At 38.3% G+C, this 14,812-nt stretch overlaps 2 protein-coding genes across 4 annotated transcripts in view; one reads left to right on the forward strand and one right to left on the reverse strand.

The window, feature by feature from the left end:
* The window catches only part of LOC133460581 (fibrocystin-L-like), a 96,737-nt gene extending 89,315 nt beyond the window's left edge, over positions 1-7,422 (reverse strand). For 2 of the 3 annotated variants that reach the window (XM_061741223.1, XM_061741221.1), the window contains exons 1-3: positions 7,377-7,422; positions 6,902-7,001; positions 5,114-5,191 (exon numbers count right to left, since the gene is read on the reverse strand). In XM_061741223.1, coding sequence (XP_061597207.1) covers positions 5,114-5,191; positions 6,902-6,956 — 133 coding nt within the window. In that variant the 5' untranslated portion in view covers positions 6,957-7,001; positions 7,377-7,422. The remainder of the gene's footprint in view (positions 1-5,113; positions 5,192-6,901; positions 7,002-7,376) is intronic. The other variant, XM_061741222.1, reaches the window with a different exon arrangement.
* Positions 1-14,812, forward strand: part of LOC133460585 (sodium/hydrogen exchanger 3-like) — a 249,309-nt gene that overhangs the window by 221,903 nt on the left and 12,594 nt on the right. The gene's annotated exons all lie outside the window — the stretch shown is intronic.

Consider the following 14,812-nt stretch of genomic DNA (forward strand, 5'->3'; position numbering starts at 1 on the left):
CTACACAACGAGGTGTCTGTACTAAGTCACGCGCTGAAACTTCAGGCAGATATCGGCGAGGATTTACGCACGGTGACTGCTATTATTGACAGCAGAGTTTCCGCAGTTGAGCGAAGTTTGGAACCGAGTTGTAGAGAGCAGGCTGTGCTGGGCGTCGCTGAACCCGGCAGGTGTGGATGATTTGGCGTTGGGAGAGGACGCGTGCTCCACCAGGTCTTCTTCTGCAGGAGACGGTACCCGTTCTGACCTGCCTACCGCATCTGGGATCATAAAGACCGGCGTGAGCCATGGTGGAGCTGCGGGCAGCTCACCTACTTGGTCTAAAGTTGTGAAACTTGGTCGACCAAAGAGGATTAATGCTGGAAACCAACCTGTCACCCCAAAACATCGCGCCGGTGTAGAACCCAAACGGCGGGCTTCTAAGCCGATCATCGGTACTTCTGCCCATGGGAATATAAAAGTGATCCGCACAAAGATGGTAAGAGTCTTCGCCACCAGATTTGCACCTGATCTAGATGCAGAGACACTATCTGACCATCTAGCAACACAACTTGGTCGTGATGTTAAATGTGAGCGTATTGTCACTGCGAGCAACAGATACAGCTCGTTTAAAGTGTGTGCGGAATGCAATGACGTTATGGAGATGTACAACCCAGAACTCTGGCCTGAAGGCTCTGTTGTGAGGCATTTCTATGAACCACGCAAATCGGGAGAGTCAGGTGATGGCAGAGATAGGCTCGTTGCTGGTCCAAGTGTATTGTATGGTGCTACTGCAGCACAGCCCAACTAATACTGTATGCGGGTTGGTTCCTACAACTGCCGTGGCCTGCGACTGGGAAATAGTGAAGGAGACAAGTGTCGACGCTCTGTGGTGGACACTTTGTTGGAAAAATGTGACATTTTATGTTTGCAAGAAACTTTCTTGTCAAAGCAGGACCTGGGAAAACTGAACTCATTTAATGTTAATTTTCACGGGGCGGGTGAATCCACCACGGACCTATCCCTGGGAATAGTGAGAGGAAGGATTGCAGGGGGGGTCGCCATCCTCTGGCACAAAAATCTGGACCCAGTGATAAATGTTATCCGATTTGAAGTTGACTGGTGTATCGCTGTGCAGATAAAAATCGGTCACAAGGAGTCTACTATCCTTAATGTATATACACCTTATGAGTCACTAGAAAATGAGGATGATTACCTGACTAGGCTTGCTTTTATCAACTCTTTTATCTCAGAGAATCACACTACCAGTGTTCATGTAGTGGGTGACTTGAATGCTGACATATCTGACAAAAAGTCCTTATTTGCCAAATTTTTGTTACAATTTTGTGATGATAACAATTTCTTTTTATCTTCTCAAATGCTATTACCGGCAGATAGCTTTACATATGTTAGCGAGGCCTGGCATACAACATCATGGCTTGACCACTGTATCAGTACCGCTGATGCCCATGACATTCTAAGCTCTATAGAGATTGTCTATGAGGCATCAATATCTGACCATATTCCATTTATAATGACATTAGATCTTGACAGTCTTCTCGAACTATCTCAGGAGGTGAAATTTACTTGCAAGAACAAACTAGATTGGTCTAAACTTACAAATGTGAACAAGCTATTATATTATGGAAGAACTGATACCCTGTTGCGTAAAGTTCATTTGCCAATTGATGCTATTTTATGTTCTGATGTGAACTGTCATGAAAGCTCTCACCGTGAGGATCTTTGTGCCTTGTATGAACATATTATGGGAGCTATATATGAGGCTAGCATACCGCTCTATACCTATGCTGATAAAAAATCCAGGGTAAGGCCAGGGTGGAGCAAGTATGTGGCTCATTATCATGCTGAAGCCAAGAATGCCTTTAGGCGCTGGGTCCATGCAGGAAGGCCCAGAGAGGGGCCTGCCCTTGACTTGAAAAAGTTCAACAATTCTAATTATAAATATGCAATTCGTTATGTTAATAAGCATGCACAACAAATCAGAGCGGATTCTATGGCAGAAAAGCTCCTTGATAAAGATGTCACTGGTTTCTGGAAGGAGGTGAGAGCTCTGAACACAAACACCACAACTTTACCAAGCACCGTAGAGGGGGTCTCTGGTTGTGATAACATAGCGGAACTGTGGAGGAAGCATTACTCTACTCTATTTAATTGTCTTAAGAGAGACCCCTACATAGTAGGTGAGATTGTAAATTCGGACACTATGCAAATCACAGCTAAGGAAGTGTTTCATGCCATCTCAGAGCTAGCTGATAATAAGGCTTGTGGTCCAGATGAAATGTCTGCAGAGCATTTTAAATTAGCAAGCCCGAGGGCAGCAGTTCTCCTTGCTATTTGTTTTACAGGCTTTATGTGTCATGGTGTATTACCAGACTCCATGTTGTCCGTTACCTTGGTACCTATCATCAAGGATAAAGTGGGCCGGGTGGGGTGTATGGATAATTATTGGCCAATTGCTCTAGCCAGTGTGTTGTCAAAGGTTTTTGAGAGAATATTACTTGACAGACTATCTGTATATCTATGCACCTCTGCCAACCAGTTTGGCTTTAAGGCTAAACATAGTACTGATTTATGTATTTATGCTCTGAAGGAGATGGTGGAAAATTACAGAAGACAGAATTCTACTGTACTCATTGGTTTCATAGATGCATCAAAGGCATTTGATCGCATAAATCATTCTAAATTGTTTTTAAAGTTACATCAGAGAGGAGTGCCTGGCACTTTTATGAATGAACTTCAATCATTTTATGTATGCCGATGATCTGGCAATTGTTACAAGAACTTCTCAATATATGTTCTAATTATGGTGTACAATTTGATGTGAATTATAATGCTAAAAAGAGTTCTGTTCTTATTTGCAAAGTAAAAGGAGATAAGGACCTCACTTTTCCATCCTGTTACCTGTCAGGACAACTGCTTCCTGCTTGCTCTAAAATTAAATACCTGGGACACATCATCACTGATGACATGACAGATAATGAAGATATGAGTAGACAGCGCCGTATTTTATATATGCAGGCTAATTTGTTGACCAGAAGATTTTCCTGGTGTTCAGAGAGGGTGAAAGTGTGTCTTTTTAGGGCTTACTGTACCTCTTTCTATACTGCACCCTTATGGATTAAATTTAAGAAGGCCAGCATCCATAAATTACAGGTTGCGTACAACGATTGTCTGCGTATTTTGCTTGGGAAACCAAGATGGTCTAGTGCAGTGATTCTTAACCATAGGGCCGCAAAAAAAAATTCAGTTTTGTAAGTGTGGGCCGCGGGGGCCGCGGGACTGCATAGCAACTCCCGACCAAATGAGGAGAAGACACTCAGCTAGCTGTACGTGTAATAGTAAGAGAAATGGTGTGTTTTTACAGAAAAAAATCCTTTATTTTGCACAGAGTAGGTTTAGATCCGCCAGGATCAGGGATTCTACGGCGTAGGGTCTGCGTCGATTTACGCGGAACCATAATTCAGGCTTAAGGCGGACGTAATTGAAGCCACCATGAGAAGGGGGAAGGGGGGCGTGATTTGCCAGTGATTGCCCGGCGGCGGCTCCGTGGGGCTCGCTGCCGAGAAGGAGACGAGACTCCCGGGGGAGCTGCCCCGCAGAGGCGGGCCGGAGAGCCGGAGGAGCCGCCCGACTGAGCGGGAGCCGACGCGTCCCCGCGGCCGCGGAGCCCGCTGCCGCTCGGGCGGCGGCGGGTTCCGTCGTTACTGCTGAAGGATGGTAGATGCGTGGGCTGAAGTGTCTGCTGGACTGGACTGTTGTTGCAAAAGCATCGGAAAGTGACTGGGCTGCAGCGCGGAGAGCTGCGGGCTCGGATGAAGCCCGACACGCTGAGTCCTGACAACTGATTAATTTAATATCTTAAATAAAATAAATCTTAAAACACCCATGTTTGAGTCCAGATACAGCTGTGAGGCAGCTTTCTCCACAATGAACATAATTAAAACTAAATATCGTTCCAGGTTCACCAGCAGCACCTTCACATGAGAACCTGACACCATCCAGCCCAGATTTAAAGTCCTGACAGGAGAAAGCTCAGTTATCTCACTGAACAACAGAAAGTGGGGGCATAAGATTATAAGAGGGGAAGAAAGAGAAACTGCAAAACTGTTCAATTGTTAAGATGTGTTTATATTCATTTAGTATAAAAATGTGTTGAGACAATTAAAAAAGAAAAGGGGAAATACAAACTGCTGGTAGAGAAATAAAATAAGATAGCATTTGAAAAATAAAATAAAATCAATTTTATTTTTAAGAGAAAAAAATATGTGTAATTCAAGTTACACGTGTTAAGTGGCAAATATTTTTGAAATGTACTTTTTTAATATAACAGTCAGATGCAGGTGTTGATACAACTATGAGGCTACTTGAATATATACACACACATAATATATATATATATATATATATATATATATATATATATATATATATATATATATATATATATATATATATATATATAATGATGTTCTGGACCTTCGCTTGAGTAAATCTTCTCTAAATGGACCTCTTAAAGTTTTAGTTGAATACCCCTGCTATACAATTTTAATATTTAATGGGCCCCGGGCCACTCTGTACTGAAAAAATTGGGCCCCAAGGTCAGAAAGGTTAAGAACCCCTGGTCTAGTGCAAGTGAACTCTTTTGTAAAGTACATGTTATCACTTTTCATGCACTTTTGAGGAGATTGATGTTCAAATTCATATGTCGACTTAATAGCTCTTGTAATGCCATTATTATGATGTTAACCAACCCAGTCCTCAGTGCTGTAAGATACCAGTCTGCTATGTGGAAACACTGGTATGACTGTCTTTTTTAAATATTGTTGTATGTTTGTTTGTCTTTTTTAATGGACCTGAGTCTAAATAAAAAGATTGATTGATATCGACATATCTACATATAACTATAAATTAGTATATATTAATAGAGATATAGATACACAAATACTGTACGTATAATGCAACTCAATATATCCATATACATACCGGTATACATAATATGAGCTGGACTCCCTCAGGGCAGGGGTTTTTACATTGTTAAAGAATTTGGTTTAGATATGTAAAGTGCTGCTGTGTCATAAAGTGACACGACCAGGTAAGATCGGCTCTCTCTCACCTTCCCCGCTGATGGTGAGTCTCGTTGCTCCATTAAAGCTTCCCAGATGTGGTGAAACGTAATTAACATGCTGAGCACCTGTGAACACAGTTACAGCTATTTGTTTATGTATTTCAGATTCAGATTCAGACATTGATCCCTTTGGGAGGTTTCCTTTGGGGAAACTGACATCTGCAACTCACTCACTCACTCAGCACTGTCATATACAAATCAAACACTCCCAAAAGCTAAACACCCATATAAATAAAAATAATAAAAAAAAAATTAAAAAAAAAGGTAAAAATAAAAATGAAATATGCAGTGCCATAAAAAAGAAAGAATTATATAATTAGAATTATATAATATTATATATTTATACATTTATCTCTGTTATCGCGACAGAATCAGGACATGATTTGCTTATATTTGCCTATATTTTGGTTGCGTGGGTCAGAGTCAGCCCAAGGCATAAGCGAACTAAGTGGCTGCTTAGGGCCCCGTGACCACTAGGGGCCCCCAAGAGATAAAAAAATAAAAAATAAAATTATTTTTTTATATGTGAGTGATGATTCATACATTATCAAAGGTATGTTATTGAAAAAACACAATAATTCATAATATTACATAAACAATATTATGTTAACAGACTAGAGTAGAGGACTGCTGGCATATTGACTACTGCCTCTCAGCAACAAAGTTGGCCGTCAGATTTCTTATAGTGATGTCATAAATGACTTTGCCTCCAGAAAAGCAAGGAAACACATCTTCTAAGGAGAGGGTGGAGTATTGAGGACAAATAAAAAAAGTCAATGGTTTGTATTAAAGAAGTTTATTTAGATTTTTTTCTCCTTAATTTTACCAAAGCTTTTGTACATTTTTACATAGTTTTCAGAACTAATTATTTAACTTAATATTTGATTTTTAAACAATTTTCGTTACCCTTTTTTCTGGTACCTCTGTTCATTTACGTCATTATTTAAGTATTTGTTTGATTTTATTTGTTTATTCTATTTAATAATGTCTGTTTTTTTACATTTGAATTTATTCTTATATGGAGAACATATTGACGAGGTTCTGTTTATCTAAGTTGAGTGATTTTAATTATAGTTCTAGTTTTTGTAGTACTTTGTTGTTGCACTTAATTGTTGTTGTTCACTTCAAATTGTTGTTGCACATTGTTGTTGCAGTTTCTTTAAAACCAAAAATAAAGTAGATAACGTGTTTACAGGAAATGGTTTATATTTTATATATTTGATTATTTTGTTTCTTTTAGTAGGCCTACACTGTAGATGACACTCAGTATCACACTTAGTAATATATCACTTTAAATATTAAGTGTAAATCAACCCCAGGCCGCTCTTGTAGCGGAATTTGCTCCCATTTCAGATTAAAAACCATAGATGGGTAAAAACATGCCAGGCTGACAATAGGATGATGGAAACAACACTGCTGCAACTGTGCAGCTCTCTGACCTTTTATCTATTGCTTCTCTGTGTGGCCAGTAGGGGCAGTTGCTGACTTTGAAAAATTATAATTGAAAGATTTTTCTGCAAATTTATTGATCTGTTGTCTGCTTCAATGGTCTTAATCACTGTTGATTACAATCTAACTACAACAAAAAGTTCTTCCATCTAGTTTTACAGGTGTATTTGTAATGACAGGGAAAAAGATTAAATAAGTTGGGTGTGTGTTAATGATCAATAATCAGTATTATTAGCAGTAATAGATGGCCCCAAAATCACATTTTGTTCAGGGCCCCATGGCGGCTTGGGCCGGCCCTGGTGTGGGTGTAATGATCATGTTACTCACTGCAGCAGCACCAGAGCGCGACGAGCAGAGCCGCCGGCCGCAGAGGGCGCTCCATCCCGCAAGGCTCCCTCGGTCTCCCTGCTGCTTTTCACTGCAACTGCTGGAAATGTGAGCATCTTAAAACCCAACTTTACATTTCAAATCAACTCTCAAAGACTTTAACTTTTAAATCTGCATCTTTTCTTTAACAAAATTTGAACAAGATCAGCAAACAAGTTCTCCCCATTTGAGCGGGATGGACGTAATTAACTAATCAAATCAAATCAAATTATATTTGTATAGTGCTTTTCATGCATGTATAAAAATGCAACACAAAGTGCTTTACATAAAACATAAAAAATCCTTGTTCAAGGCATAAGAACAACTTAAAACCATAAGACCATAAAACCTGGGTTAAAACAACAGCTACTTAAAACAGGCCCATTTAAAAAGATTAGTCTTGAGCCTGCTTTCCCAAGCATCCCAAGCATCGCACCTGCTGTCAGTAGGCGTGTCCCTGGCCAGGTGAGTCTCTCAGACGCAGAGTCAGGCTGCAGCCTGCAGGTGATGCAGCTGTTTATAAGGCGCTCAGCCCCCCCCCTCACCTGGCCACACCCCCAACTGACCACGCCCCTCACCTGGCCACGCCCATCCCGGCCTCTTGATTATGAAAAACATTACTCAGCAAAAAACTTCAGGCAGTGGAAACATAGTAGAATAAAACAAATTAGTTGTAAAGTCTGAGCAGGGGCGAAAATCCCATTTCATAGTTGTGGGGGCACAATAAACAGTAACATTTTAGAGAATAATTCCAGGGGGGGGACAAGGAATAAAAGTTTTATGATGGTGAGACTTGTTGCTCCACCCACTCATCCATCCATCCATCCATCCATCCATCCATCCATCCATCCATCCATCCATCCATCCATCCATCCATCCATCCATCCATCCATCCATCCATCCATCCATCCATCCATCCATCCATAGAAAAACACTTTTAACACTTGTGTAATAAAAACAACACGGGTCGACCAAACACATCCACAAACAAGGCATCGTTTTGGTATTATTAATCAAATTAGCTCATGTTTATACAGGTGGGAGTGGCCAGTAGTGGGTGTGGCTGCTGAACTGTGTACTGTATGTGTCATCTGCACGCCTACGAAAACTCGCATTTTTGACATTTTGGTCCATATTATGGATGTAAAGAATCACGATAAGTGGTCCTAAGATGGAGCCCTGGGGTACACCGTTAAGTACCTTCAGTCAAGTTGAGTCAAAGCGCTGTACCTGAACACACCTGGTGGCTTTGGATCGTTTTCAAACCAACAGTCGCTGCTTCAACATCTCCTGCAGTATCAAACGCTTTAGTTAAATCGTGAAAAGGGGCCGGACATGTTTGCTGTTTTGTACGTGAATAAAAGCTTTTAGGACTTTAAATGATATGAGGGTTGTTGCCAGCGTGGAATATAAGCGTCATGGGGACAGACGAGCAAGGGAACGAGCAGCGCAGAAAGACCGGAATTAATTTAAAGCAGATGAGTGTATGCATGATCGCGTAATTATTCTATTCGGATTTAAAATAAAAAACATAAAAGACATAAAAAAAGGATGGCTGCCGAGGTGGTTGCTGTGATTTTCACACTCCACAAACAATTAAGAATTTGAAGGAATTACAAGAAAATCAAACTCAGTAACACGCTTTTTTTCAATTACTTTCATTGTGCTGATTTTCTTTGCATTGCAAAAATTAAAAAACAATGTCATCAATGAAGAAGAACAAAGAAAAACAGAGACAGGCCGACAGCGCAAGCAATCTACCTGAAGAGACCTCACCTGTTGCAGGTGAGGGAAGTGATATGGAACTTACCGAAATCCTAAAGGTACTGAAAGAATTCCGTATGGAAACGGCTGGGAATTTCGAAATGATAAAGAAAGAAATGAATGACTTGAGACAGCACACGGATGAGCTGAAATTAAGAATGAATGAAGTTGAATTAAGAATCGCGGAAAATGAGGACCGTGAAGTTGCTGTGACTCAAGTGCTTATCCACAGCCTGTATGCACAAAAACAACTTGAAGCAAAATATGAGGATATTGAAGGACGTGATCGAAGGAACAATCTCAGAATTTATGCAGTGCCTGAAAGAAGTGAGGGAAACAACATTGTGGAGTTCGTGCGCAATTTAATTCAAGAGAAACTGGGCATTAATGAAGTTATTCAAATTGAGCGAGCACACAGGATCGGTGCCCTTACTGGGAGAAACGAGCGGCCCAGATCTATTATTGTCCGTTTCCCAAACTACACAATGAAGCAAATTGTGCTCCAAGCCGCCTGGTCCAAAAAGGACATCAGAGTGAAAGACTGTAGGATTTACTTTGATGATGACTTTACAACTCGGGTGTTCAAAGAGCGTGCAAAATACAGACAAGTGAGAAAACAACTACAGGAGAGGAGGATCAAGTTCCGCATACTTTTCCCGGCGAGACTAAAACTATACCATCCTGATGGAAAGTTCAAGGTATTTGAAAACCCCAAAGATGCTGCGAAAGGCCTGTCCGAGTATGGAGTTAACATGGAGGTCCCTGCCGAGGAGCTGGATTTGGAGACAACGCTGCGCGCAGCAGGCTGGGAGACGCACCGCTCCAAGGGCAGAAAAAACCCTGCAGCCGATCTGATCTGTGATATAAAGACACTACTGGACTCTCTGGGTCAGCATGCAGGGCGAAAGGACAGAGGTACCGGTATGTGCGCTGATACAGATGCGTAAAAGATCCAGATGCTGAATAATGCCTTTTGCAGCTGCATGATGCTGCTCTAAATGAACAATGGGTGAGCAACTGGACACTCATGTCTTCTCCAGAACTGATGTTTCGGAGTATAAAATATATGATTTTGAATGTAATGTTGACCCTGAGAGCCATGTCTTCAGTCAGATTAATGATACGTGTGATTATTTTACTGATGACCAGTTCAAAGATAATGTTGAATTAAATAAAAGATTTTCGTTGATACACTTTAATTGTAGGAGTCTGTACGCCAACTTTACTAAGATTAATGAATATTTGAGTTCATTTCAAGGCAAATTTAAATTGCTTGCCTTATCTGAGACATGGTTAAATCAAGAAAAAGGAGTTGATTTTTATATTCAGGGTTATGAGTTATATTATATGAACAGAGGTAGTAAGAGGGGAGGAGGTGTGGCCTTGTATGTAAGCAGTGATCTGAAATGTAAACTAATTGAATCTATGACGATGGCAATTGATGAACTAATGGAGTATATAACTGTGGAAATTGAAATGGAAACTGTAAAAAACATTGTTGTGACTTGTGTGTATAGAGCACCAGGAACAAATATAGCAACATTCAAAGACAAATTGGAAGAGTTAATGGACAAGCTAAATGAAAGGAAAACATATATTATTTGTGGAGATTTCAATATTGATTTATTAAATGTATCCAAACATAATTATACGTCAGATTTTTTAGATGCAATATACAGCAGAGGTTTATTCCCACTGATCACTAAGCCTAGTAGGATAACATCACAAGGGGCAACAATAATTGATAACATTTTTGTAAATGACTTGCAAAATTCGGTCAGAAGTGGGTTGCTAATTAATGATATAACTGACCACTTACCAGTCTTTGCAGTGTATGATGGTAAAACAGGGGGAAATGAGGAAGAATCGTGTACTAGATATGCAAGGGTAAGAAATGCTGATGCAATCGATACATTTCGGGATGATTTACTTAAAGAGTGTTGGAGAGGAGTTTATGTAGATGATGTTAACTCTGCATATGAATCATTTTTGAATAGTTTTTTGTTACTGTATGACAAACACTGTCCATTAATGCCAAATAAATCAAAAGCCAAGTATATTGGAAAACCATGGATTACAAAGTCCTTGCAAAATGCGTGTATGAAAAAAAATAAACTTTACAGAGATTTTATTAAACTTAGAACCAAAGCATCTGAAAATAAATATAAAATATATAAAAATAAGTTAATAGTTATATTGAGACAGGCTAAAAGAGATTATTATAATAAAAGATTACTAGAAAATAAAAAAGATATAAAAAATACCTGGAAAATTCTTAATGAAGTAATTGCCAATAATTTACAGCCCACTAGTAAACCTAGTAACTTTTATGTTAATGATAGCCAGGTGGTCCTAAAAAATATGAAAGAAGTGGTGAATGAATTTAATTCCTTTTTTGTAAATGTTGGACCAAATCTTGCAAAAACTATTAAACAACATAATAATGGACAAGCAGTAGGTAGCTCGAAAGGGGGAAGTAAAGTATTGCAATCTATGTTTCTTGGAGAAGTAAAGGAGAGTGAAATTATTTCTATTGTAACAAAATTTAAAAATAAGACTTCAACGGATAGCGATGGAATTGACTTGACCATTATTAAAAAAACAATTGATTGCATAATTAAACCTTTAACTTATATCTTTAATCTTTCCTTTTGTACGGGTATTTTTCCAAATAGAATGAAAATTGCAAAAGTTATTCCATTATTTAAAGCAGGAGACAAACATAGTTTCACTAATTACAGACCAATATCATTATTGTCACAATTTTCTAAAGTGTTGGAGAAGTTGTTTGTAACAAAATTGGATTATTTTATTGAAAAAAATAAACTGTTAAGTGATAATCAATTTGGTTTTCGAAAAAATCGGTCCACAAACTTTGCTTTAATGAATTTAGCAGAAGAAATTACTACAGCAATAGATAGCAAGAAACACACAATTGGGGTTTTTATTGATTTAAAAAAAGCGTTTGATACCATTGATCATAAAATTCTTATTTCAAAATTATATACATATGGGGTGAGGGGCATGGTTTTAAATTGGGTACAAAGTTATTTGGACAAGAGGAAACAGTATGTGCATTTTTTTGGTAACACATCCAACTATATGAATATTGTTTGTGGAGTCCCACAGGGCTCTGTTTTGGGACCAAAACTTTTTAATTTATACATTAATGATATATGTGAAGTGTCAAAATTATTACAGTTTGTGTTATTTGCAGATGATACAACTTTTTTTTGTTCAGGACATGATTTGGAAACTCTTGCTAAATGTATAGAAAAAGAAATGGTAAAATTAAAAAAATGGTTTGATGAGAATAAGTTGTCTTTAAATTTGAAAAAAACTAAATTTATGATTTTTGGCCATTCAAGAAGAGAAACAAATGTATCACTTACTTTAGAAGGAGTACCAATTGATAGAGTATCACAATTTAGGTTTTTAGGGGTTATTATAGATGATAAATTGACATGGAAAGCTCATATATCTCATGTAAAATCAAAAGTGTGCAAAAATATTTTTGTTTTGAACAAGGCTAAGTTTGTGTTAAATTATACAGTTATGAGAATCTTATATTGTTCATTAATTTTGCCTTATTTATCTTATTGTGTTGCAATCTGGGGCAACACATATCCAACCAATATGAATCCTTTATTTTTATTACAGAAAAGAGCACTTAGAGTTATTTTCAATACACATTACAGAGAACACACCAACAGATTATTTTTTGAATCAAGATTACTGAAATTTGAGGATTTGGTTAAGTTACAGACACTCACAATCATGTACACAGCTAAATGTAAATTATTACCAGAAAACTTACAATACATGTTTACTTTCAGTTTAAATAACGAAGATAGTCGCAGAAAATTTAATTTTAAACATTTATTTGCCCGAACAACCTTAAAGCAGATGAGTGTTTCTGTTGTTGGAATTAAGTTATGGAATTCATTAAATTATGATTTAAAGTGCTGTATAAACATATTTCAGTTTAAATATAAATTTAAAGAGAAAAAAATAGCTATGTATGAAATAGTCTAAATATATAATATATGCGTATGGAGACAGACAATTTATTTTCTTGTATTTCTTTTCTTGTGATATTAATTAAGTAATTGTGCAGACCATCTGTTATTATTGTTCAGTTTTCTTTTGAGGGAGGGGCAGGTATAATAAGATTTTCTTCTTCCTGCTCCTTTCTGGTTCTGGAATATGTTTTTGATTGTGTTGTCATTTTACTTGCTTGCTTTTTTTCTTTGCATATTTCCATGACCAGAATAAATAAAAATGAAATGAAATAAAAATGAAATGAAAATCGGAATAAACCAGCCACTTACTTCGGAATTAAGTTTAAGTCGGAATGGCCATTTTCATTCGGAATCAGGTGTTTACATGGTCATTTTTAATCATTTTAAATCAGATTTAATTTTCCTTCTGAATTAAAGAGGAATTAAACTTCCTATGTAAATGCCCTGATTGAGCCTGGAGTTGGACCGACAGCCTTTAACTTTAACCCGATGATCTATAATCTCACTTCTGATCTCTTCAGACATCAGACATCATCACCTGTCACCTGTCTGCACATAAACAATGAACCCGACCTTCCGTTCAGCTCATCCTTTAGTCACAAATACCGTATCTCTCTCTCTGGAAGTATAAATAACTGGTGTTCAAGTCTAAGGCTGGTCGTAAAAAACACAACAAAAGGCAAAAATGCCGTCCGGCAGGTTCAGTGACGCATATTTGAACAAGGGTCATATTTTACAAATGTTTGGCCACAACAACGTACGTCATCTCATCGCGGACAAAACACGCTGCGGATGAGTGAAGAGAGCAATTTCATTCAAGTATTTTCTGCCTCCTTGTAAAAGAACCTCCTTAACCTCCCAACCTGCACTTCAAAACTACGTCTAAAGCAGGGGTCTTCAACCTTTTTTAGCCCAGGGATCCTTGGATGAGAGAAAAACAGAGCAGGGAACCCTGCTTGTAATTCTTATTTTTTTCCTTTTCCTTTAAGCCTGGCTTATAATAACTTTTGAATGTGTTTTATTCTGCTTATATCACCTTATTAACCAATTCCTGACTGGGTTATTAGCCTACATGTGTTTACGGTTGATGAAACTTTGGCCTCATCAGACGTGGAAGGAGTAACGTTGGGCCGAGTTGTAACGCTACAATCTCCAGCTTTATGCTTCCTTATTGTCACAAATGTATCCATCAGGTCTAACTAGCGTTAATATTAAATAGCCAAGTGAAGGATTAAATCCGTGTATCATTCGTTCTTTCCATTTTCAATTGGCAATCAAAAACCAAAACATGAAAAAGTGACTGGTTATTTTGTTTTTTGTTTTTTATTATAACACAAAAAACGGAAAAACGGCTGGTTTTTCATATTTCAATTTTAGGCACAGATCAAAAATACGAAATAGAAAAAACGGGCCACAGGACTGAATTTGATTTTAATATTTAACTGGTCGGGTTTACGTGACCTGGAAATGTTCTACATTCATGGTACGTGGCAGTTCGGGTAACCATGGCTACCATGACGGCGCTGGAACAACAGATTAAGTTCCCAGAAAGACGAAGAAGACCCAACCGCCCCAAACGACCCCAGTCCCACTGCTGCTCCTTCAGGGGGTTGATTTCCCAGCAACAGGTAGACAAACTGATAATGGACTACATTGTTGGAGATTTACAGCCTCTGAGTAAAGTTGAAAAGCCAACAAAACATGATTGTAAACAACAGGAGTCTCAACCCTGGTCCTCTGGAAAACCTGTCCTGCACGTTTTAGATGTTTCCTTGCATCATCACACCTGATTCTATATTGCAAATATTATATATTATATAGCAACCCGACCTTCTCCAGCATGCACCCCCAGTGAAGACAGATAGCCGGTCATGAACTTTCGGCCATAAGATGGTCCCGTCACGGGATTACACATTCACTCTCAGTGTTTGCTCTGCGTCTGATGTCTTTTTCTCCTCAGATCATGCCAAGCACAGAATCTTATGATGCTCATTTCTGAGCATTGCAGGAGACAAATCTGCTGCAACGTGCAGGAAATGTGTTTGTGCGTTTTTTGTGTTATAATAAAAAACAAGAAACAAAATAA

This window comes from Cololabis saira, chromosome 15 (genome assembly GCF_033807715.1).
Source record: "Cololabis saira isolate AMF1-May2022 chromosome 15, fColSai1.1, whole genome shotgun sequence".
Lineage (NCBI taxonomy): Eukaryota > Metazoa > Chordata > Actinopteri > Beloniformes > Belonidae > Cololabis > Cololabis saira.